The following is a 21,356-nucleotide window of genomic DNA, read 5'->3' on the forward strand; positions in this document are numbered from 1 at the left end:
TTAATGAGATAAGAGCAGGAAGAGGTGGAAACTTGGGAATGGGTATGAAAGAGGCATATATTTTAAAATGTAACAACAGGTACTAAATCAGCCTAGCCCACTGCTGTCAGTTATGTCAATCTTCTATTCAGTCTGATGAATCAAGGTGCTGTGACACTCCTGGAGGTCATGGCTTTGCTTCTGGTGATTATTCACTCAGGATTTCTATATATGTGTGTGAATATATTTTTATAAATGCACACATACGTGTGCCATTCCTTTCCTGTGTTGTTCTGGAATGCAGGAATGCCTTTCAGGAGTAGCTCTGCATACAGGAGCTGCTCTGAAACACTTGTGCTATCAAGTGGGAGGCAATTTACTGTACTCTTCACATTTGGTTTAAATAGAAAGCAGTGGGTGGCTTGTGTACCAGGAGCCAGAGGCTTGTGAACAAACTTCGCAGCTGCATTTCTAACCTGTGTTAATCTCCAGGTTAGAGCACAATGAATGAGAGAGAGGAAGGCAGGTTAACTGCCAGGATGGAAGAGCTGCTTAAACAAAACTGATGAGCTGATGCAAATGAGCCTCCTGAGGTGGTGCAAGTGGGATTGCAGAGACAGTAACAAATCCCAGCAAAGACAGAAATGCAGTGTAGTGTTTATCCTTATGATGGGTCACATGGAGAGGTCTAGATGTGGAAAAAATAGCAATTCTCCCAATCCCTTACATTTAGCAAGTGACTAGTGGAGTGAGAAGGCTTGATAGATTCCTGGCTTCTGAAGTTCAAAGTATTTGTGTTTTAGCAATAATGCAAATCCTGGCTGCCATTGGCACTGCCAATGCCAATAAGAGAAATGTTAAATTTAGAGGAGTAGCTGCAGGTAGAAGATCCAATTTTCATTTAGAGGATGGGAGTTTATGTTGAGTATAGTCAGGCCACTGTCTGTGGATCCTGTAGCACACTGCCTGCTAGTTCTCCTGGGGAGAGAGGGAAAATAACTGTGTGGGAATGCTGCAGTTGTAGGCTAAGTGTATGGAATATTGTAGTACCATTTTAAAAGCAAACTCAGCCTAGGTTCTCTAGGTTCACCTACGCTTATCTTCATGAATAATACTACTTTTATCAGTTGGAGAAGTGAATAGTTGCATTAAGCTACTGGTCAGTGCTTTTGAAATTCTCCTCTGTTCCTTTCAACTGCTGTGTAAGAGTTTAAAGAAAGCTCTGCCTCAAGAACGGACGCTTAAAAGGTTAAACAAGAGGCTGCATAAATTGCTGGGATTCTGCTGAATGAATCTGAGCCTTAGAGCTGTGCTTTGCTCTTGCTGCTCTTGCAAGGGGGGCTCTGCTGACATTTCCTCCTGTTGGTTCTGTCCAACGTGTGCAGTGCAGCCGTGTCCCGCCTGCAGGCCGTGAGCAGCCGCCTGTGCACGGAGCTGGAGACAGAGAAGGAGCTGGAGCTGACACTTGCCCTGACACTAAAACAAAACTTGTAAGTGAGGGGATGGAGAAAGTGTGCAGGGAATCAACCTTTATTGCCTTCTTCATATGCTGTTGGATGGATTCAAAAGTTAATCGATAGAGAAATTGCTTGTAAATACTGAACTACATCAATCTAGAGCGACTTTTAGCCTGCATGGTTCATCCCTTACAAAGTTGGATGATGTGGCTCAAAACCCAAGTCAGCTTTGCACATGTAAATAAAGTTTTGCTTTTATTATGAGAGGTGTATAAATTGTGACCTAAACAGGTCTCATTTGAAATGTAAAATAAGATGGACTAAAGTAAATCTGTCTGTGCATGAGCATAAGTACTTGTAATTTATGCCTCTTAGTGGTTTCATAGGGCATAAAGGAAAAGATAGAAAATGAGCATGATGGAGACATTGTAGCAGTACTGTGTATTTTTATGCCAAGCTAATACTGCTGTTGTAATTGATTGTTCACACATAATAAATTACTCCTTTATATCAGACAGAGTAAAATTGTCTTTTGCAGGAGGCAACAGGTGAGTGTGTCTATATTTTGGCACCACAGGTACATCAAAGGAGGAACACAGGCATGAGCTTCTAGCTGTGATTAGCCAAGTGGTTAACCAGGATACAGTGTGTTCTGCTGCAGTGTTGTGTAATAGCTTTAAAATGCTTGACTTGTTTATTGTGTGATTAGCAATACACAGAACAGATTCATGTACTCAGCTCTATCATATCTGGTTCCTTCAGCAAAGCACAGAAGAATAAAAACTGTGCCCTGTCTCTGAAGTTATTTGTTGTTGAAGGAAAAGCTATTATTAGAATTTTTCTTGATTTTCATATTTTCTTCTAAGTACATGGGAGAAACACAAACTTGAGGTTTATTATTTACCCTTTTTTGACCAATGTTTTTGATGTCTTTGAAAGGAATATGTTATTAAATATGAGCCTTGGTCTGGACTACCTGTGCCAGTAAAAGGGTTTGATTCAAAATTTGTCTTTAAATAATAAAAGAAAACATGGTTACATGTTTATTTTCCCCATAGAGCCTTCCCTACTCAATTTATCACCTTAAAGTGAAAGACTATCAGTATTCCAATGAAAACAATTCACACTTTTTTTTAAAGGGTTGAGCTGTGGCAGATAGAAACTGAACAGGAAAAATACGACATCCTCCGTGAACAACTTCAAAAAGATGAGGAGGAGCTGCAGATGCAATACCAGGAGGAGAGAGAAGTGAGGATTTGGAAGGAAAAAATAACAGCCCTGCAAGCAGAAGGAACACGTCGGACTCGAGAGAAGTAAGAGCCTCAAAGTCAGAGCCTGCTGCCTTTCTTGTTTTATTTTCAGCCACTTCTCTGCTGCAGGTGCTGAGTTTAGCTGCTTCAGATACTGCTGCTACTGTGTGTCTTAGCTGGGTGTGCTTCAGGAATGTTTGATGAGGAAATGGAATTAAAATAAGAATTGGCCATGGCCTTGCAGTTATGCAAGTAAAGATTTCTGATCTATGGGAATAAACTTTATGAAAAAACTACAAATGCAGGGGGTTTTATCATAGGAAATGAGGTTTATTGGGTCAGAGTAACTGCACGTGTGTGCAGTGCTGCTGGCCTCCAGGACCTTTTGGGCTTATGGTGAAGTCCATTGAGATTTCCTGGAGCAGAAGCAAACACCAAAAAGCACAAAAGTGCTCTCCAAAAGCAGAGCAAAAGTGTGTCAGTCTGTGGCTTTTGTGAAGTTTATCACTTTGGCTGTCATGTGGGGAATGTGGAGAGTGGACAAATGTCCTCATTTCAGCACTTATTAAGAAACTCCCCAGCCCCATTCTGAGGTCTCACTGTGTTGGAACCAAATTTTCCTTAGTCCTGCTGCAGCTCTTGGTTTGTCTGTGTTTTGCAGAAGAGAGAAGGAAGCCCAGAGAGAACATGAAGAAAGAAATAAAAAACTCCTGGAGGATGCCAAGAGGAACCATGAGAAAGCAGTCAGCTTCCTGAGGCAGAGCATGGCAAGGTGGGCCTCACTCCTTTCCTGTTGTGCATTCTCTGCTGGCAAAGACTTTATCCTGCAGCCTTTGGAAAATAATGATTTTTCTGTAAGTTGTGTCTTCTGTTTCACCTGGGAACCTCGTGCCAGGTACAGTCTGGTGAGGCATTGAGATCTTACAGGGCAAAAAGGATGTGGAAAGAAGAAAATCCACTCAGTGTCCTGTCATGGCCTCCAGATTCCCTGGAGTCTCTGTTGTGAGGGCTCTGACCTTGATGATAATTGGAAGCATTTTATGTATATGTGTGTCATTAACTGAAGTAGTACAGCTAAAATCCAGGTTGGAAACCTGCCCTGTGCCATTCTATGTCCTCTCAGAAATGTGGTAAAAAACATCCATGGGTTGATGGGCCATTTCTTTGTGCTGCTGCTCTGGTTGATTTTAAATTAGATGTTCTTTCCTAGGTTGATGTTTATGTTATTACTCTGGTGTTGAATTATTTTGCTGCTGAAGAAATGGAACATTCGTTACTTATTTTTATATATATGTAAATATATCCTAATATATAAATAATAGGACTTAATTGGAAAATGATTGAAATAATTGCACTGTTTCTGTGCTGTTTTATTTTTATTAGATGGTGTGTACAAACTGATCATAATTAAGAAAAACAAAATCAAACAGATTTTTTTCTTGACAAATATATCAAACATATCAATCTTAATTGTTTTTCTGGTTTCCCTTTATATTTATAGGAATATTCCCAGGTTTGATTCCTGCCTACATATTTCCAACTTGTAGAGTTTTCAGGGTTTATTTTTAGTGTGGGTACATGTGCTTGGCTTGTAAAAGTTTGCTACATAAGCTTTAGATACTGCTTATATGAGCAACACCTGAATTCTTTATTTTAGCAGCCAGTCATATGTCATAACATGAAACACATTCTTCATATCCAAAATTTAAAAAAAAAAAATTAAAGTTGTTGAGCAAAATATTTGAAAACCTGTTGGTACTTGGAGCTCGAGCAGTGCCGTGTTTGGAGGAGTCTGCAGCTGCTCCCTGTGCCCACAGCCAGTGCCCACCCAACAGGTCTGCACAGCAGCAGGGCCTGCTGGCAATTACTCCTTGTCAGCCCAGACATTCTATTACCAGGAGCTTTCCAGGATGAGAGCCTGAAAGGTTTTACTTTGCTTACAGAATTCAGGAAAAAAATGCAAAGGAAGAAGCGAAAGCTCGGGAGCATATGGAGAGAAGGATCCAAGCTGTGCTTTCCCTGAAAACCAGCATCACTTCCAACAGGGTACTGCTGCTGGGCTGGGATGGCAGTGAAGTCACTGCCTTGGGGGACTGCTGGCTTCTAATGCTCACTTTTCCTTGCAGAGCTGTGTGGGGATTTTTGATCAGATCCCTGACCAAACCCTTCGAAACTGGGGAGAATTTAACCATTGCAGGGATCTGTGTGGGCAGGTGTTGACATTCTGCTGATGCAGTTTATTCTGTCAACAGTCTAGTTGTTCTGGGAGGGGAACTCTCTGGGAAATAATGCATACTAAAAAAAGTTCTCTGGAAGTTCAGCCAGAAGGATTTCCAGTTATTTGGATCCCAATGCAGAAATATTCCACATGGAGAAAACATATGGAAGAAAAACAGTTATTTGAGAATTTAAATAGTATAAATTAGGAATTTCTAAGCTATGCTGCTTTGCTTTTCTATTTCTGTTCTGTAGGATATGAGGGAATGATCTTAATTTAAACCTGATTTGTTTAGAACTGTTATCTTTTCCCATTCCTTCACTGAGCAGCATTCCAGAGGCAGGCTGGAAGGGTAAAGAAGCAGCCTGGACCTAGACAGAGCTTTCTGCATCTCAGCACCCCATGGCTAGAGAGAATATTACAGACAATACCTTCTGCTTCAGAGACATCCACCACAAATGGATGCTTGGATAAGGGGACCAGCATTAGATCCTCTGGTTTATATTCTTTAAGATGTCAATCAAGTATGTAACTGGTTTGTGTGACTTTCATAGGAAAGGCTCCAAACTCTCCAGATTTTGAACAAAGCAAAGGCCTTGGAGGCGAAGAAGGAGGAGATGAAAATGAGGGAGGCCATCCTAGCAGAAGGAGGCAATGTTGTCAGGGAAATTTTCCTCCATAAACGACAGCAAGAACACGAGAAAAGGCAAGAGTGAGTATCATATCCATATCAAACTGTGCCTGCTCCCTGCAGCTCAGTCAGGTCCTGAAGGCAGAGCATCTCTGATGGTGCCTGGAGGGGCTGAACTCCCTCTCCCACTCCGTGTGTGACACTTGCTCAGTCTGTTCCTGGTGCCCTCAGCTCTGCCTTAGGGGTGCTCAGAGCTCCAGAGCCCCGTGGGTGCTCCATGATCGACTCCTCCGGAGGGGAGTTCAGTGACCCCAAACTGGAAAGCTGAAGAAACTGTCCTTCTTCTTCCCCTGAACACTGTGACAGCCTGTATCAGCCTTCTAAAACACTGTAACTGAGTATATTTAGTCTGCAAAAATGTATAAACAGCCTCTGAATCACTTGGTGGCTTGGCACAAATTACCACTGAACCCAACTGAAAGACTTGCTATTTAGCTAAAAGGCTCCAAGGGAACTGGGTTGTAGTTAATATTATTGTTAAACAGCCATGGTTGGGTTAATATTTCTTACAACTTTGGATTACAGAGCTTTTAGAGAACAGCAGAAGTCAAGAAAAATGGAGATTGTGTCTCGAATTTTGCAAGAAAGAGCTGCTACTCACAGGCAGAGCAAAAGTCAGTCTCCTACGAAGGCAATTAAGGCTCGTGGTAAACTTGAGGATCCTTTACTGCAGAGTGGGAAAGCCTGGCAAAGTGAGGAGACCTGCAAACATCCAGATGGAGAAATATCACAGGTTTAGATTGTCTTGTTTTGTTTTGTTAAATGTGCAGGTCATTGAACTCTGTTTAAAAATAGCACAGGCTACAACCAAACATGAGACAGGAGAGAACAAGTGGAGAGTAATTTCCCCATCAGATCTCTTAATATCTCTTAGTTTCCTTTTTATTGAAGGAAATATAGTGACTTTTAAGATAAAATTTTGTCTGTATTCAGTGTTTTAGGAGGGGATTGGCCCAAGTTGTCATCTTTGGCCTCTGAGCCAAAGGCCAAGAGGCCAAAAAGCCAAAGACCTGTAATTTTTGTGTTAAAAGATCCCCTCAGAAATTGGTAACTGTTGAAGTAACTGTAATTTGTAATTGTATCTTCAAAACTTGTGCTTTCTCCAAAGCCCTGGTGCCCTCCATCAGTTTATGCCTTGGCTGGGGAGGGAACTGCTCCCCAGGGAGAGAGAGCTGAGAACAAACCCCAGGATGTGCTCCAGGAAAGGGGTGATGAGGACACAGAGAGGGACAAGACCTTCCTGGTACCTGAGTTCCCAGGACTTTGGAGTCGAGAATGTGACTTGCACAAGGTAAATGTTGTGATATCTCCTGTTAGAAACAGAAAAGAACCTTGCTTGAAACCAATAATTGTGTATTTTGCAGTTAAAATGCAGACATTATGTTATTACATAGATGCAGAAATTCAGATGTGAGAATATCATCAGTCATTGCTGTTTGACACTGTTCTGGAGGAGTTTGTTCTCTCAAAGAGAAAACAGTGCTTTAGGTTTAGTTCAGAAATCTGTGAAGACATAAATCACATTATGTTTACTTCTTTGAATTTAAAAACCTTCAGAATCCATCCAAAAGAAATCATGTCAGTACATATTCCTAGACTTGCATGGAGAAGCACTGGACCATGACTGAAACATTCTAGTGAAGTCAGCTGATTTTTTTCTCAATGTTTAGTAAGTTGAGAAGAAAATAAAACCCTTAAAGTGCAGCAAAGCTAATTCTACCATGAAAACCATGATTTTCTAGTGTTGGGTGATGATAAACTGCAGAACAGAGAGCTGAGAATCCATTAAATTCTTCATGGTGAGGTTGGGATGCTGAGTTTGACTGGAGAGAGCCAGAGAGCTGGCCAGGTTCTGGAAGATTCCTTTTGCAGATTTTTCTACTGGAGCTGCAGATTCTGTGGTCACACACAGATCTGGTGCCTTTTCTCCATGGTCCTTTTCAGGTGCCCAAAGCAGCAGATCCAACACAGTTGGCTCTCAGGACAATAAGGACACAAATGGCAAAGAAAAGAATGGAGAAACTCCAAGCTGGAACTCTTCACAAGCAAACTGTGCCTGCTCAGGAGCACAAGGGCTGTGCCTTCCACAGCAAACCCAGCTGCATTCACTTCAAGGTCAGTGGCCATTCTGCATGGAATTGTAGAGAGGAATCTGCTGGAGCTATAGCCCAAGGTCTTGATCAAAAATCTGCTGCAGCCTTCAATAGGTTTGTAGTGAAATTTGAAACAGCTCTTGCCTTTTTCTCCAACAATCTCTTTGTTAAGTGATAGATTAAATAAATTACTTATCTTTACTATCAAACTATAAAAGACTTCCTTTTCTTAGGGGAGTTTAAATAGTGTCAGAAAGGTGAGCAGATGATGAAACCTTCTGTTGGATTGTGTTGTGTGTTTTTGAAGGGCAGCATGACTGATACTTGTCTATTGTTTGTAAATACATTATTACTGAAAAATAATGGCCTTAAAGAAGTGGGGACTCCCCTGCAGGTAAATTTCAGTTGGTTAACAGAACTGTTAATAACTCACTTAGACCATGAACACCATGTCTCTGACACTCACCTGGTATGTTTGGCATTCCAAGGATTTCGATGTTGGTCAGATCTACAAAAAGAAGATAATTTTGACAAACACATCCTACAGTGTGAATTACTGCAGGCTGGTGGGAATCAGTGAATGTCTCAAGGACTCCATCAGTGTTCAGTAAGTAAATTCACTGCAGACTTCTTTTACCTTTGTACCACAAGAGCTGGAACCCAATTCTGCAGCAACTGAAATTTCTGATTGTCATGGGTTAACCCTGCAGAGAGCAGCTCCTCACTCCCTCCTCAGTGGGATGGGGGGGAAAAGTCAAACTTGTGACTTGAGATAAACACAGTTGAATTCAACAAAAAAAAAAAGGGAAAAAACCTGATGAAATAAAGGAAATCAATCTCAGAGCAAAGAACACTTAAATTGCAATCCTGTGGTCTTTCCCATCAATCTATTCCTGTAATCCTGCTGCCAGGTTATGTAATGAAGCACTGTGTCTACTTGGGAGATTGCAAATTAATCTCAGTTCAACTATATTGATAATTTTATCTCACTGCTTATAAATAAACAAAAGGAGATACCCACAAATGTTTCTTTTTAAGAATTCAGGCACCAGCTCTCTCTGGAGCTGGACTGGGCCTGGAAATACATAAAAGGCAAGTTGTGAAAAGTAGTATTTCTCTAAAAAATGAAGTTGTGAAAAGAATTTATTTAACTGGAATTCTGTGAATTCTAAAAGTGAAAAAATGTTGAAGTTCCTGTGTGTAAGTGAAGCTTATGGACAAATAGGAGACATGGAGGTGAATTCCTTTGGCTTACAGAGAAAGTTCAGGTTTCAACCCTTCTGCTGGCCTGGAGAAGGCACCTGTGGGACACTTTAATGACACCCCAGTGAATAAAGGAGTTGTTTCACCACTGTGAGTGAGTCCATACTCCAGAGCTCCTTTCCCAGCTCTCTGCCCACTGTCCTTGTGGGGATAAACCACACCTGGAATTTCTGCATTGTCTGATAAGCACAGGATGCTCCAAGGTGAAGCCATTCTGTGCCCACTTTGTCCCCACAAGAGTCCCAGGACTGTGAACAGAGAGTTCTTGACTGAACAACATCCCTGGAGAGCTCTAAAGTCTGGATCCAGCTGCTCCAGATGTGGAGCACTTCACTCCCAGCCTGGTGGAGGTGGATGATTGAGCAGAGCCCTTCAGCTCCTAAACCTGCTCTGCTCCATGGGTGGCTCCTGGCTGGTTCAAAGTCACGTGTGTGGATTTCATTTTGACCCACTTACACGTGTCTAATTTCTGTGACAAAGCCTGAAGCTGCTAATCCGACAAAATGAGGGTTTCCTGCTCTCAATGATTGATTTTTTTTCTCTCATTTAGTATGTTGGACAATTGCATATGGTAAATCAACACCTCTGGTTTTTCACCAAAAATTAAACAATGCTTTTTGAAAGGCCTAAGTCTTTCCTTGCTGTAATTGCCTTTCAAAGTACTCTCCAAATATCAAGAGTTGTGAATGATTTTTCAATGTCTGATAAATTAATTAACTTTTTAAAATTTAAGTGGTTACCCATACATTTGCCAGCAGGATAGCTAGCAAAAATAATCTAAGATTTTATTCTCCATTTTCATGTTATTAATCAGCAGAGCACAGACCTGTGGACACTGATCTCTGTAAAGCTTATCTCAGGTAGAACCAGACATCATTTGTTTGTTACAGAATAGTTTTGCCAAGTATTTTGAAAATACCCAGCACATCTACACTGTCATGGTGTCACTGTCCTTGAAGTCAGTGCACAGGTATTTACAGCCATAGCACTTGAGAGCTGTTAGCAGTGACAGGACTGGATTTGCTGATAAAAAGCTTTATTCCAGTGCTTGAAATGAGCAGTATTACACCCATGGAGCCTCTCCTTAGCAGAGTGGTTCTGTGTGTGTTTCTGTGTCTGACACTTTGTGCTCTGAATCAGAACTGGTTTATCAAGGTAACATTTGAAATAAAGAACCATTCCTTTGAGTCCTCCTCAGGAGGAAGTGCCAGGGTTCTGCTCAGAAGATCATGCAGGTGCTTACTCCCTGTCCACATTTTAAGCTCCTGAATTCTGAAGTGTTTTCCTTTCTGAAAAGTTTCATTTTGCTTTGGTTTGAGTTTAATTCTGTTTTGATAAAGCTGTGAAGGGCGAGTGCTCCATGTCTGCCTTGGCTTAGGGGCTCCCATGGCTGACAACACTTCCTTATCTCCTCTGGCTCCTCTGCCAGGCTCCAGGAGTGCCTCAATAATTTCATTTACAGTGCAGCTGTGAGATGTCTTGTGATGGGCATTTTCCCTGCCTCACACAGACCATGAAATGAGTGGCAGATTCTATTCAAGATCATTTTGATACAGCTGGCAACAAGCAGCACATTCTCTAATCATCTGCAGCTCCCTTCTTGGGCTTTTCCTCTTCATTTTGTGTTTGGACAGGGGAGATGTTACAGAGCAACATTAAAGTGGATAATGGGAGAAGTTGCTTCCTAATTGTGTGACTGGGCAGTTCCACCTCTTCTTGCTGATTTTGAGCCTCAGCTTCACCTCCTTGGCTGCAGTCCTGTCTTGCCTTTTAAAAGCACTTTGAGTCTTTCTGAATCAAACCTTAATAAAGAATCAGCCTTTGTTGTTTCCCAGTTGCAGCAGGGTTCTGGAGCCTTTCATTAATCTGTCACTCATTCTGACTTTTCTGATAATTAGTCCAAGTGAGGGGGGAAAAAAAAAGCAATCTGCCATTGTTACCAGAGCAGGAGCTGGGTGTTCCATCCACAGCTTTAATCTGGAGTTTTATTTTAATTATCTCCATAGTTTTGACCCACCTGGCAAAATGTCTTCTGGGATGTCCTGTGAATTCCTGGTAACATTTAAGCCAATGGTAAGTGCACAGTGAGGAGAATCCTAGTATAGGCCACTAGTCTGATTAAAATCATCATTAATTGAATTTCTTAACTGTTAACAAGAAAAAACCCTACATTTTTAGCAGAGCTACTGTTGCACATGGACAGCTGTGTGCATGTTCAAGCTCTGATAAATTGTCATAAAGCAAATTCTGAGGGCATGTTTGGAAAAATGCCTCCAAATGAGAGCAAGTTTCCAAATATTTATAATCCTGCCCAGCTCAAGTTAACCAAGCTGTCACAAAGACTGTTTGAATGTGGAAACATGGAATCAGTAAAGATACATTTTAATATGGTACTCAAAGAATGAGTGAAAATATTTTTCATCAGACTAAATCTTCTGAAATTACTGAGGGTTTTTTGTTTTTCTGTTTTGTTTTCTAGATAAATAAAGGGCTGGAAGGAGCAGTCATGTTTATGGCCCAGACAGGTTCTTTTTCTGTTCCACTGAAGTGCACAGTCAAAACCTGCATGGTAAGAGACTTCCTTTAAGCATGTAGATAATATAATTATTATTCTAAAAAGCTGATGCTCACTTCATTGACATTAGTGCTATGTAGGCCAGTGGTAATGAATGGTTTCTTTTCTCCCAGCTGGCTCTGGATAAGGAGCTCATTGACTTTGGCAGCCTGGTGGTGGGAGAGACAATTTCACGGCCCATCAGCCTGACAAACAGCGGGGCTTTGGGAGCCAGATTCCGAGTGTGGACGTCAGCAGGTGCCACAAGTACCCCCAGAGCAACAGTAAAAGCTGCTCCTGCAATAGTGGTGGGTTCCAAAGCACTTCCCTAAAGGAATAGAAATGTTCTGCTTTGGGAAGTGTGCTGGAGTTGTGCAGTCCCTGTGCAGAGTCACAAAGCAGCTCAGGTCAGAAGGGACTTGGGAAGATCATCTGCTCCAACCTTTAGTACATTTGGGTGGGTATAAATATAATCTGGTAGACCCAAATGTTGGAAGGTAAAAGCAATTGAGGCATGGGGAAACCAGCAATGCTGATTTTTGGAAGTATTTTAGTAATTTATGTCACGATTCCTATTTTCTCCACATTCATGACAATTAGGAGAAAATACTTCAGTTAAAAGAGGAGATTCTGACAGAGTCATTAAAAATCTCAACTCGTGGAAGGCAGAAACATGTGAACTGCTGCAAAACTAGCAATCAAGTGAGGGGTGTGATAAAGAGAGGGCTGGTTTCACCAGACTTAGTTTTGACATAAAACTGCCTGGGTTTCCACTAGAAAAATGTTGGTTTTGTTAATTGTAAAGTAACTGGCACTACACTGCACTGTTCCTGTTACATTATTTACCTGTTTGGGGCAGCCAGCAAAAAATTCAATCTGCTCATTGATAAAGGTCTTGTAGAATGTGCAGTTCTTGGAAAGTGCAACACATTTCTCCATTTATAACACAGAACTGTTGCAAGAAAACACAAACCTGATTTGCATAAAACTTTTGCTGGGTAGAACCGGAGCTGGTGCAAGGCAGAGGAGCAGCCATGGGAGAAAATCCCTCTCTGTGTTTCCTGACAGGTCACTGAACATCCCAGTGAGCCCGAGGAGGAAGAGGAAGGCAGCCCAGGCCCCGTGGCAGCTGGGGATCCAAAGCAGAGCTGTGCTGAGCCCAGGGAGGGGCTGAGCCCCTGTGCAGCCCAGGAGCCCAGGGGAAGCAGTGCCACAGGTGAGGTGATGCTTTGAACACAGCCCTGCACTCCCCAGGCCAAGCTTTAGCTCTGTCATCTCTGGGAAAACTGAGCAGCTCAGTTTGCAAAGGTACTCAGTAAATGAAGAGCTCATCTCTGCAGCAGTAATGTTATATTTCCTTGTGTGCTGCCTCACAGAAAATGACTAAAAATAATGTCTTGACACCATTATATCAAAAGCAGCAGAGAACCTCACTGCTCATTAGTGATCAACAATTCAGACTCAGAAGAACACAGAACCCAACCAGCTTCAGAAATTGCAAAATTGTTAACATCATCCCTGTCTCAGCAACTGAATCCCCACTTCTCAGAATAGCAATCCACATGACAGGTTTATTTTTATAGTCTGTAATTCTAGGAACAAGGAAGCAGAAAGATGAACCTCCTCAGACATTTTCCATCTCATTCCTAATGTTTACTATGTGCTTAATAAAATCCAGTCTTGTAGAAGAAAGACTTTCTTAATTTGCTTCTTATCTATGTTCTTTAACATTTCTTCCCAATACTGATCATTTTAATTTCAGGAAGCTGAAAGTTCCATGGAAAGGTTGTGGGTGGTTTTTGCAGGTCCTTCTGCCTGCATTCCTTTATCCCACTGAAATTGCTCTTGAAGGCCATCCCCACTCCAGCTGAGTCTGTATTTTTGAGCCATTCATGTTGGTACTCAGTGGAAGGCTCTGATAGAATTCCAAACTAGACTAAAGCTGGATGGCCAAACAAATATTTCCTCCCAGACATTCCAATTTGCCCATCATGCCTGTACATGCCTGGATTTGCAATATTGACTCAAATTAATGTACTTGTGCTTTGGTGGATGTTGGTTTTGATGGACACATCCAGCATTTTATTTTGTTTTGTGTTTGTTTCTTTCCCCAGAAGAACTTGGTCAAGGAGAATTAAAGACCAGGTCAGATCTGGACACAGACAATGCAGATAATTTAATGGAACTTTCTCCTGACAAAATACCAATTGAAATTATGCTTGGAAAGGTAATGAATGTCCTGAGATCCAGACAAGATCTCACTAGGCTGAGCCTACATTGAATAAATTGCTCAAGTTCATGGTCATTCCAAATCCACTGGAGATCACTGTATCACAGTTAATTCTTAAAATGAAATCCCAGCTCACTTTCTCCCTTTCTCTTGATCTATAGAGACAAAAGGTTTAACCTTTTGTTCTAAAAAAGGTTAAAACCTTTTAACATAGAACTTTTTGTGGCAATTCACATTTGCCACAATTAATTCTTTTTTTCTGCTATGTGGTTCTGTGGTTAAACAAAGTCTGATGACAACACACAAGAAAGGGCAGGAAGAATTTCTGGGAAATGTCAGATTTGAGCCATTTTATTGTTCTGCTTCTGATTTTTCCTGTGCACAGAGTTCAGTTGAGTTACAAACCAGGTGTAGTAGAGTGTGTGTACAGTGAGTATCTACAGCCTCTTTATTTCAGTGCAATTTCTAGAATTTCACTGTTGTTTCTCAGGTGACTGAGGGTGAGATTGGACCCTTCAGCACAGTGAAAATCCCAGTCCTGTTTGTCCCAGCTGTCCCTGGGGCCGTGAGGGCAGAGTTTGTGATCCTGTTTGACAACCCAGACTGCAAACCAGTGAGTGACCTGCTTCAAACCATGTGTGAAATAGTTTAAAATCTTCTCATTTGTGCTCTTCTCAAGAATTATGTGTTAGGTAGTTTTATGGGAGTCATAGCTCTTATTTCTGATGCAGGATGTTTATTAAACCTGCTAATTCTCTTAATTTCTATGCAAATAATCCTGATATTTCCATTTTATCAGACATCCTATTGGAAAACATCTCATATCCTGGAAATAAATGGGGAAATATTCTCCCTTATTCCCAACCCACCTAGTTTATTTTCTTTCTGATCTATCAGAATTGGAATTATTTAGCAGGCAGTAGTGAAGCTGATGTGTGAAAGCTGGAAGAGATGACAACTTTAGTTACCACTTCAGCATATTGTGATTCTAAATTTTATTGGAAGCCAAATTCTGCTTGGAACAGTTCACAGAAGCTTGCCAAAAATGAAAGACAAACTTCCCAGCAGCTCAGCACCAGTCTTGGCTGTCCCTGGAGCTGCAGAAGGAGCTGCAGAGGCTCCGTGGGCCCTGGTGCCAGGCCTGGGCACTGCAGGGAGCACAGCCCTGTGCTGCAATCCCTGCATTTCTGTGCTGCAATCCCTGCATCTCTGTGCTGCAATCCCTGCATTTCTGTGCTGCCATCCCTGCATTTCTGTGCTGCCATCCCTGCATCTCTGTGCTGCAATCCCTGCATTTCTGTGCTGCCATCCCTGCATTTCTGTGCTGCAATCCCTGCATCTCTGTGCTGCCTTCCCTGCATTTCTGTGCTGCCTCCCCTGCATTTCTGTGCTGCAATCCCTGCATTTCTGTGCTGCCATCCCTGCATCTCTGTGCTGCAATCCCTGCATTTCTGTGCTGCAATCCCTGCATTTCTGTGCTGCAATCCCTGCATTTCTGTGCTGCAATCCCTGCATCTCTGTGCTGCAATCCCTGCATTTCTGTGCTGCAATCCCTGCATTTCTGTGCTGCCTCCCCCTGCATTTCTGTGCTGCCTCCCCTGCATTTCTGTGCTGCAATCCCTGCATTTCTGTGCTGCCTCTCCTGCATTTCTGTGCTGCCATCCCTGCATTTCTGTGCTGCAATCCCTGCATTTCTGTGCTGCCTCTCCTGCATTTCTGTGCTGCAATCCCTGCATTTCTGTGCTGCCATCCCTGCATTTCTGTGCTGCCTCTCCTGCATTTCTGTGCTGCAATCCCTGCATCTCTGTGCTGCCATCCCTGCATTTCTGTGCTGCCATCCCTGCATTTCTGTGCTGCAATCCCTGCATTTCTGTGCTGCCATCCCTGCATCTCTGTGCTGCCATCCCTGCATTTCTGTGCTGCAATCCCTGCATCTCTGTGCTGCCATCCCTGCATCTCTGTGCTGCAATCCCTGCATCTCTGTGCTGCCTTCCCTGCATTTCTGTGTTGCAATCCCTGCATTTCTGTGCTGCCATCCCTGCATTTCTGTGCTGCCTTCCCTGCATTTCTGTGCTGCAATCCCTGCATTTCTGTGCTGCCTTCCCTGCATTTCTGTGCTGCCTGGATGAGCTGCAGCCCCAGGGGAGCCTGGACTGGGGCCCATCCACTTCAGCTAAAGGCACTTTAAATACTTCTTTTCAATATCATGGGCAGATGCTCTTCTTTCATGTTCCCTGTCAAGGAATCCAACCCAAAGTATAATTGTGTTTCTCTGCTGGGGCACTGTAACATCTTGGGTTTACTTTGCAAATGATTTTCCTAGGTCTGCCTCATTAAAGAACCTGTTGCACTACAAATAATAAAATATTTTAGTCAGCTGAGTTTACAGCAGAAATCCTTGCTGTAAGTCAGTAAGATTGTGAGGCTGACAGAACTAATGCCCTGCCATTGCTGCCCTGCCAGCTGAGCTTCAGTGCCATTGGAGTTTCTGTGGATGTGCCCATCTGGGTGCCCCAGCCCAACGTGGACCTCAGGATCTGCCTGTACGGGCGGCTGTACCAGGACAGCGTGGAGGTGTGCAGCAGGTGAGCTGCCCTGGTACCCCTGGCACTGCCCCTGGCACTGTGGGTGAGCTGCCCTGGTACCCCTGGCACTGTGGGTGAGCTGCCCTGGCACCCCTGGCACTGCCCCTGGCACTGTGGGTGAGCTGCCCTGGTACCCCTGGCACTGTGGGTGAGCTGCCATGGGTACCCCTGGCACTGTGGGTGAGCTGCCATGGCTGCCCCTGGCACTGCCCCTGGCACTGCAGCTGAGCTGCCATGGCTGCCCCTGGCACTGCCCCTGGCCCTGGCACTGCAGGGGCACATCCTCTGAGCCCTCTGAGCTCTGGAAAATGTGGGCATCCTGCTAAGCCAGAGTCCCAACACCAGCCCTGGCTATGGGGTAGCCACAGACCTCCCCAGCCCTGCCAGATTCCCAGTGTTGTTCCTGTTCCTGGGGAGAGCTGGGAAGCCCTAGGGAACAGCAAATCCACAGGTTCCTCATGTGGAATTTGCTCACTAAACATTTAGGGAGATAAATGGATCTAAAATTAGCTGCACATTAGGCTGATTCAGCCAGGGATTTTTATGTAGGAATATTTTGTTGTTTCTCAGCTATTTTGTGTTCAATTAAAGTCCTGGGGGGACTTAGGATCTGGAAACCAGTTCCATGAGAATCTTTCCAGACCTGGAATTAGATGCTGGGTAAATCATGTCAGTCCTTTTGCATTCACTCTGAAATGGGAAAGGTGCAGCTTTTCCTGACCCATGGGGGCATTAAGGTCTCCACTGCAAGGACAGATCCCTGTGATTCCACAGAGAGTGAGCAGACACTGAGTGACAGGGGAAATATCTGGGTGTTTCAGAGTCCAAGTCAGCCACATCTGAGGACTGCTTCTGTTTGCACTGGGATATAAAGGGAATATTCCAGCTCCTTGGCTTCTGGAGATTTCCTGCTATTAAAAGTTCTTATGGGAACATTTAATTGTCTTCAGGTGCTGGGTGTCTTCCCTCCACCTAATGCAGTCACTATGGAATTCTTATTTTAACAATTTGCATTTCTTAGAGTCTATTTCAATAGGATTGGGGTGGGTTTGTGGGAGGGTGGGGGAGAGATTGGTTCTATGGAAGGCATCCATTCTAAACCTCTTACCAGAATTACAGACTGCAGAGATTCTTCACAGTTGGAAAGAAATGAGTAAAGCTGTTATCTCAGAAATTCAGCTTACAGATATGACAAGCACAAGTTGTTATGTAAGTGATTTTACTTGGTCTAGATAACCCAGGGATAAAACTTATAAGTGTAGAAACAGAATAACTCTCCTAATGAAACTTAAGAGTTCAAGGGGATCTCAAAGATAGAAGCTGTCAAATTGCTTAGGGCAAAACTTCTTCACTGAGGGAACAATCCTGCTGATCCTTTGCCAGGTTTCACTAAATTAAGAGCACTTAATATGTAGTAGCCTGTCCTTAGCACCTTGGCAAGTCAAGGCTTTGATTTATCACCCAATTTCCATAATTAGGAAAAATTATGTTATACAGTCAGGTGGGCTGAAATTCAGTGTATTTCATGTGCAGAAATACCATGTGTCAACTTTTTATCCTGCAAAAGTGGATTGATTCCATCCTTCTGTTGTGGCCTGAGCAGATTCTCCCTCCAGGGGCTCCTGACACTTCCCTTGGTGTGTCAGGAGGAGGATTCCTCCTGGAGCCTGCCTGTGACTTGTAGGGGAAGATAAAGTTTCCAAGAGAGTCAGATACCTCTGGAACTGGAATGTAAAATATTGTTAATATTGGTTTTGTTCTGGGTTTTAGTTGTTTGGGGTTTTTCTGGTCAAGAAGAGACTGTGGTAATCAGGCAGCAAAAATAAGCAGCATAAAGGGTGAAAGTGTCTTATCAGAACTGTGTTCAATATAAATAATTTTAAAAAGTCATTTCTTCAGCAGGTTATAATCTGCTCTGATTTAATGAAGTAGTATATAATTCTCTTAGATTGTCAACAGTCAGAAATCATTGCAGGCTCCCAGCCCCACTTGCTGTAGCTGTTGATTTAGAGGAGACCATCTGGCCTGACAGCTTGGAAACCAGTCCAGGGGAAGGAGAATGACAAGCTGAAATATTTGGAAATTGCTCGGCAATTTTGCACTTAGGCATGAAATTCCAAAGCAGGGGATGGTCCATGGCTGCTGCTGTGCTGTGATAGGGCCAGAATTCAGTAGACAGGCTGAGGATTCCTGTTTCCAGTGTGCCATTCCCAGGGCAAATTGATCCCAAGGTTTGGCAGAGGGGCTGGCAGGAGCAGCTCAGGCACTCTGTGGCTCCCAGCCCTGCAGGATCTCTGCTGGTGGAGGACAGGTCTCATCTGAAATCACCAAGGCTCAGTCATCCTATTGATCCTGATAGAGCCAGTGCATGTTAGACAAATAATCAGCTGATATTTCACAACAGCTTGGCTTTGACTGCCCCTGACCTGGCTGAGCTGTGCTGAGCTCTGACACTTCTCTTTGGATCACTTTGAGCACTGTTTGCTACAGCTGGGTTTGTTACAGAACTTCCAAGTCCTGTTTTCTGTCCTTAAAAGAGAACACAACTGTGTGAGCTTGCTGTGGCAGTTTTCCATGGCCGTCATTTTCAAAGGAAGCTTGGGATTGTTCTGATTACAGTGCAGGGGTGGGGGCAGGAGGGGGCAGACTCCAGAGTCACTGAAGTGGCCTCAAAGGCACCTGAGCACCTCTGATGTGTTTGCAGAGCAACAACCACGCTGCATTTGAAGTTTGAGGTGTGCAGAGAACTGAGCAAGCACATGGAGCTGCTTCCAAAAACAGGCTACATCCAGGCCCAGTCATCCTTCAGTGCCCAGCTCAAGTTCCTGCCCAGGTAACCAGCATCAATCCAAGTCCAATCTTTCAGGATTTCAGCCAGTGGCAGTGGAAGAGCTGAGCAGGGTGGTTGTTCCCTCCTGCTGTCCGGGCTGGAGCTCACGGTGCTGCTGCAGTGCGGGTCTGCTCTCCCCTGTCCCCCTGGGAGCTGCCAGATGCTCCAGCAGGAAATGAGCTTGGCTGCCAGGGCCGTGAGGCAATGCTCCCCCTGTGGCGGCAGCAGCGCCGTGGCACTCCGAGCTCTGCGTTCCTGCTAGGCTGCTCTGTGCTGTGGGAAGCTATTCCTGGCCAGGAGGGAGGCTGTTGGGGCAGGTGGCTGCTTCATGGATCACTGATTAAATAATTTCTGGACAAGAACTCCTGTGCTTGCTAATTAAGGTGAGAGTGGTTGGGCTTCCTGTCCATATCTCTCCTCCCCAGGTACATTTTTCTCCAAATGATGAAGGTATTGAATGAATTTCACATGGTGTTTTATGTAACATCTCCTGATGCTAAAAGCTTTAACACAGCAAGCTTTGTTTCTCCATTTTACAAAACGTCTACAAATACAAACATAGCTCAGGGATAGGAAACAATTCCAGTTTCTAAAAATTTAAATACCAGAGCTCCCATTGGCCACTGTTCATTTTATTTACCTCATCATTGCCATCCTAAAGAATTTAGCAGGACATTTCTTTTCTAAAAATAATTAATGACATATGGAATTCAGTGTCTTTGGCTTTGATTGCTGCTGCAAACCTGCTGCTTCTTTGATGTGGGTTCTTAGTCCCAGGGATGTGTGTTTGGATTCTCAAAGATGTGCTCAGCACCTCTGGATTCTATCCTGACTGCAAAATTGTCACCAGGTTTGTATTCAAAGAACTGAAAGTATTTACAGTTCTTGCAGCATCTCAAATCCCATCAGATTACAACAACAGTAACATGGTGACACATTCCAGTTCCTGAACCTCAGCTGCTGTGAGGCACCGTTCCCTCTCTGAGGGGATGGAGACAGAGCTTGGATTTAGAACCTTAATCTTCCTTTAAAAATGGGGAAGCTTCAGAAAGGAGATTTGATGAGATTAAGGATTTCTGACACACAACATAAGTATGTGGCTCTTTGAGGGTACAGATGATTTTAAAGCCCCGGCGCAGGGGGAGTCTGGGAGCTCCTCAGCACTGAGCCAGTGCCACATTTCCCTCAGGGCTGGCAGTGAGCTGCCATTGGGAGCTCTATTAATAGAGCAGCTGTGTTAAAGTGACACAGAGGGAAGAGAACCCCCCACTCAGCAGTGCTGAGGGAGCAGGAGCTGCCTCAAGGCTTGGGAAGTGCTCCTGAGTGTTCTGTGCACACAGACATTCTTGGGCAGGTGTTCCCAAACCCAGCTCCTGGGAGCTCAAAGCCAACATTTCCTCTTCAGTTGAAGGCAAATTCTCTGCTCTGCTGCCTTTCAGAATTCCCAAACACCACATCCTGTAGTTCCCTGCATTTGGAACTAGTCCTGGCAATCTAAATTTGATTTGTCTTTTGTGCTTCTCTTTAACTGTGCCATTTTCATAGAACTTTCTGAAGGATTCCAGGATGTTTTCCCCAAGGTACAGCAGCTAATTTAGAGTCCATCTCTGTGTCCATACAGTTATAAGTATTTTCTTCCCCCTCTGGATTATTATGAAATAGATTAATTTCTTCTGCTATTCAGATGTCCTGTGACAAAGTAAAAGCTGATGCTCCACTCCTCCCTTGCACTTAACCTCAGTTCAATGTGTAAAGAACTTCCCAACATCTTTAAACATCGCCCTTATTGCAAAATACCAGCGAGATTTTGGATCACCATGGTGACTGAGTGGGTGTTATTTTTATTCTTTAACAATACATTAAAGAGTTGCAGGCAATTCCATGAGTAGTAGTAGAACATGAGCACTGTGGAGACCCAAGAAGAGGAAGCAGCTCACTCTGGTGCTCTGAGATATAAATAGAGCAGCAGAGCTAAAAATGCTCCAGGTTTGTATTGTCTTGGCTTGAAGCTCTGGAATGGAGCTCGTGACAGCAAGATGCCTCACCTACAGAAAACCTGCATATTCCTTAGCAGTTCTAAGGCTGGCTGGGGATCAGGCACTGCTGGGCTCCAGGTTTGTTCATTTTGTATCTCTGCTTTGGGGTACAAAGGGCTTCTGCACAGGCTGACCATGAACCTCAGTGGCCAGAGGGAGCCACTGCCTGG

The 21,356-nt window shown here is 43.6% G+C and overlaps 1 protein-coding gene across 4 annotated transcripts in view; it reads left to right on the forward strand.

The window, feature by feature from the left end:
• CFAP74 (cilia and flagella associated protein 74) overlaps positions 1–21,356 on the forward strand; it is a 38,317-nt gene that overhangs the window by 2,796 nt on the left and 14,165 nt on the right. For all 4 annotated transcript variants that reach the window (XM_077190338.1, XM_077190341.1, XM_077190340.1 and 1 more), the window contains 17 exons: positions 1,365–1,469; positions 2,576–2,749; positions 3,348–3,458; positions 4,630–4,732; positions 5,459–5,616; positions 6,121–6,328; positions 6,704–6,886; positions 7,540–7,710; positions 8,177–8,295; positions 10,958–11,024; positions 11,431–11,520; positions 11,640–11,813; positions 12,574–12,721; positions 13,620–13,732; positions 14,226–14,348; positions 16,199–16,320; positions 19,025–19,153. In XM_077190338.1, coding sequence (XP_077046453.1) covers positions 1,365–1,469; positions 2,576–2,749; positions 3,348–3,458; positions 4,630–4,732; positions 5,459–5,616; positions 6,121–6,328; positions 6,704–6,886; positions 7,540–7,710; positions 8,177–8,295; positions 10,958–11,024; positions 11,431–11,520; positions 11,640–11,813; positions 12,574–12,721; positions 13,620–13,732; positions 14,226–14,348; positions 16,199–16,320; positions 19,025–19,153 — 2,298 coding nt within the window. The remainder of the gene's footprint in view (positions 1–1,364; positions 1,470–2,575; positions 2,750–3,347; positions 3,459–4,629; positions 4,733–5,458; positions 5,617–6,120; positions 6,329–6,703; positions 6,887–7,539; positions 7,711–8,176; positions 8,296–10,957; positions 11,025–11,430; positions 11,521–11,639; positions 11,814–12,573; positions 12,722–13,619; positions 13,733–14,225; positions 14,349–16,198; positions 16,321–19,024; positions 19,154–21,356) is intronic.

This window comes from Agelaius phoeniceus, chromosome 24 (assembly GCF_051311805.1).
Source record: "Agelaius phoeniceus isolate bAgePho1 chromosome 24, bAgePho1.hap1, whole genome shotgun sequence".
Classification (NCBI taxonomy): Eukaryota; Metazoa; Chordata; class Aves; order Passeriformes; family Icteridae; genus Agelaius; species Agelaius phoeniceus.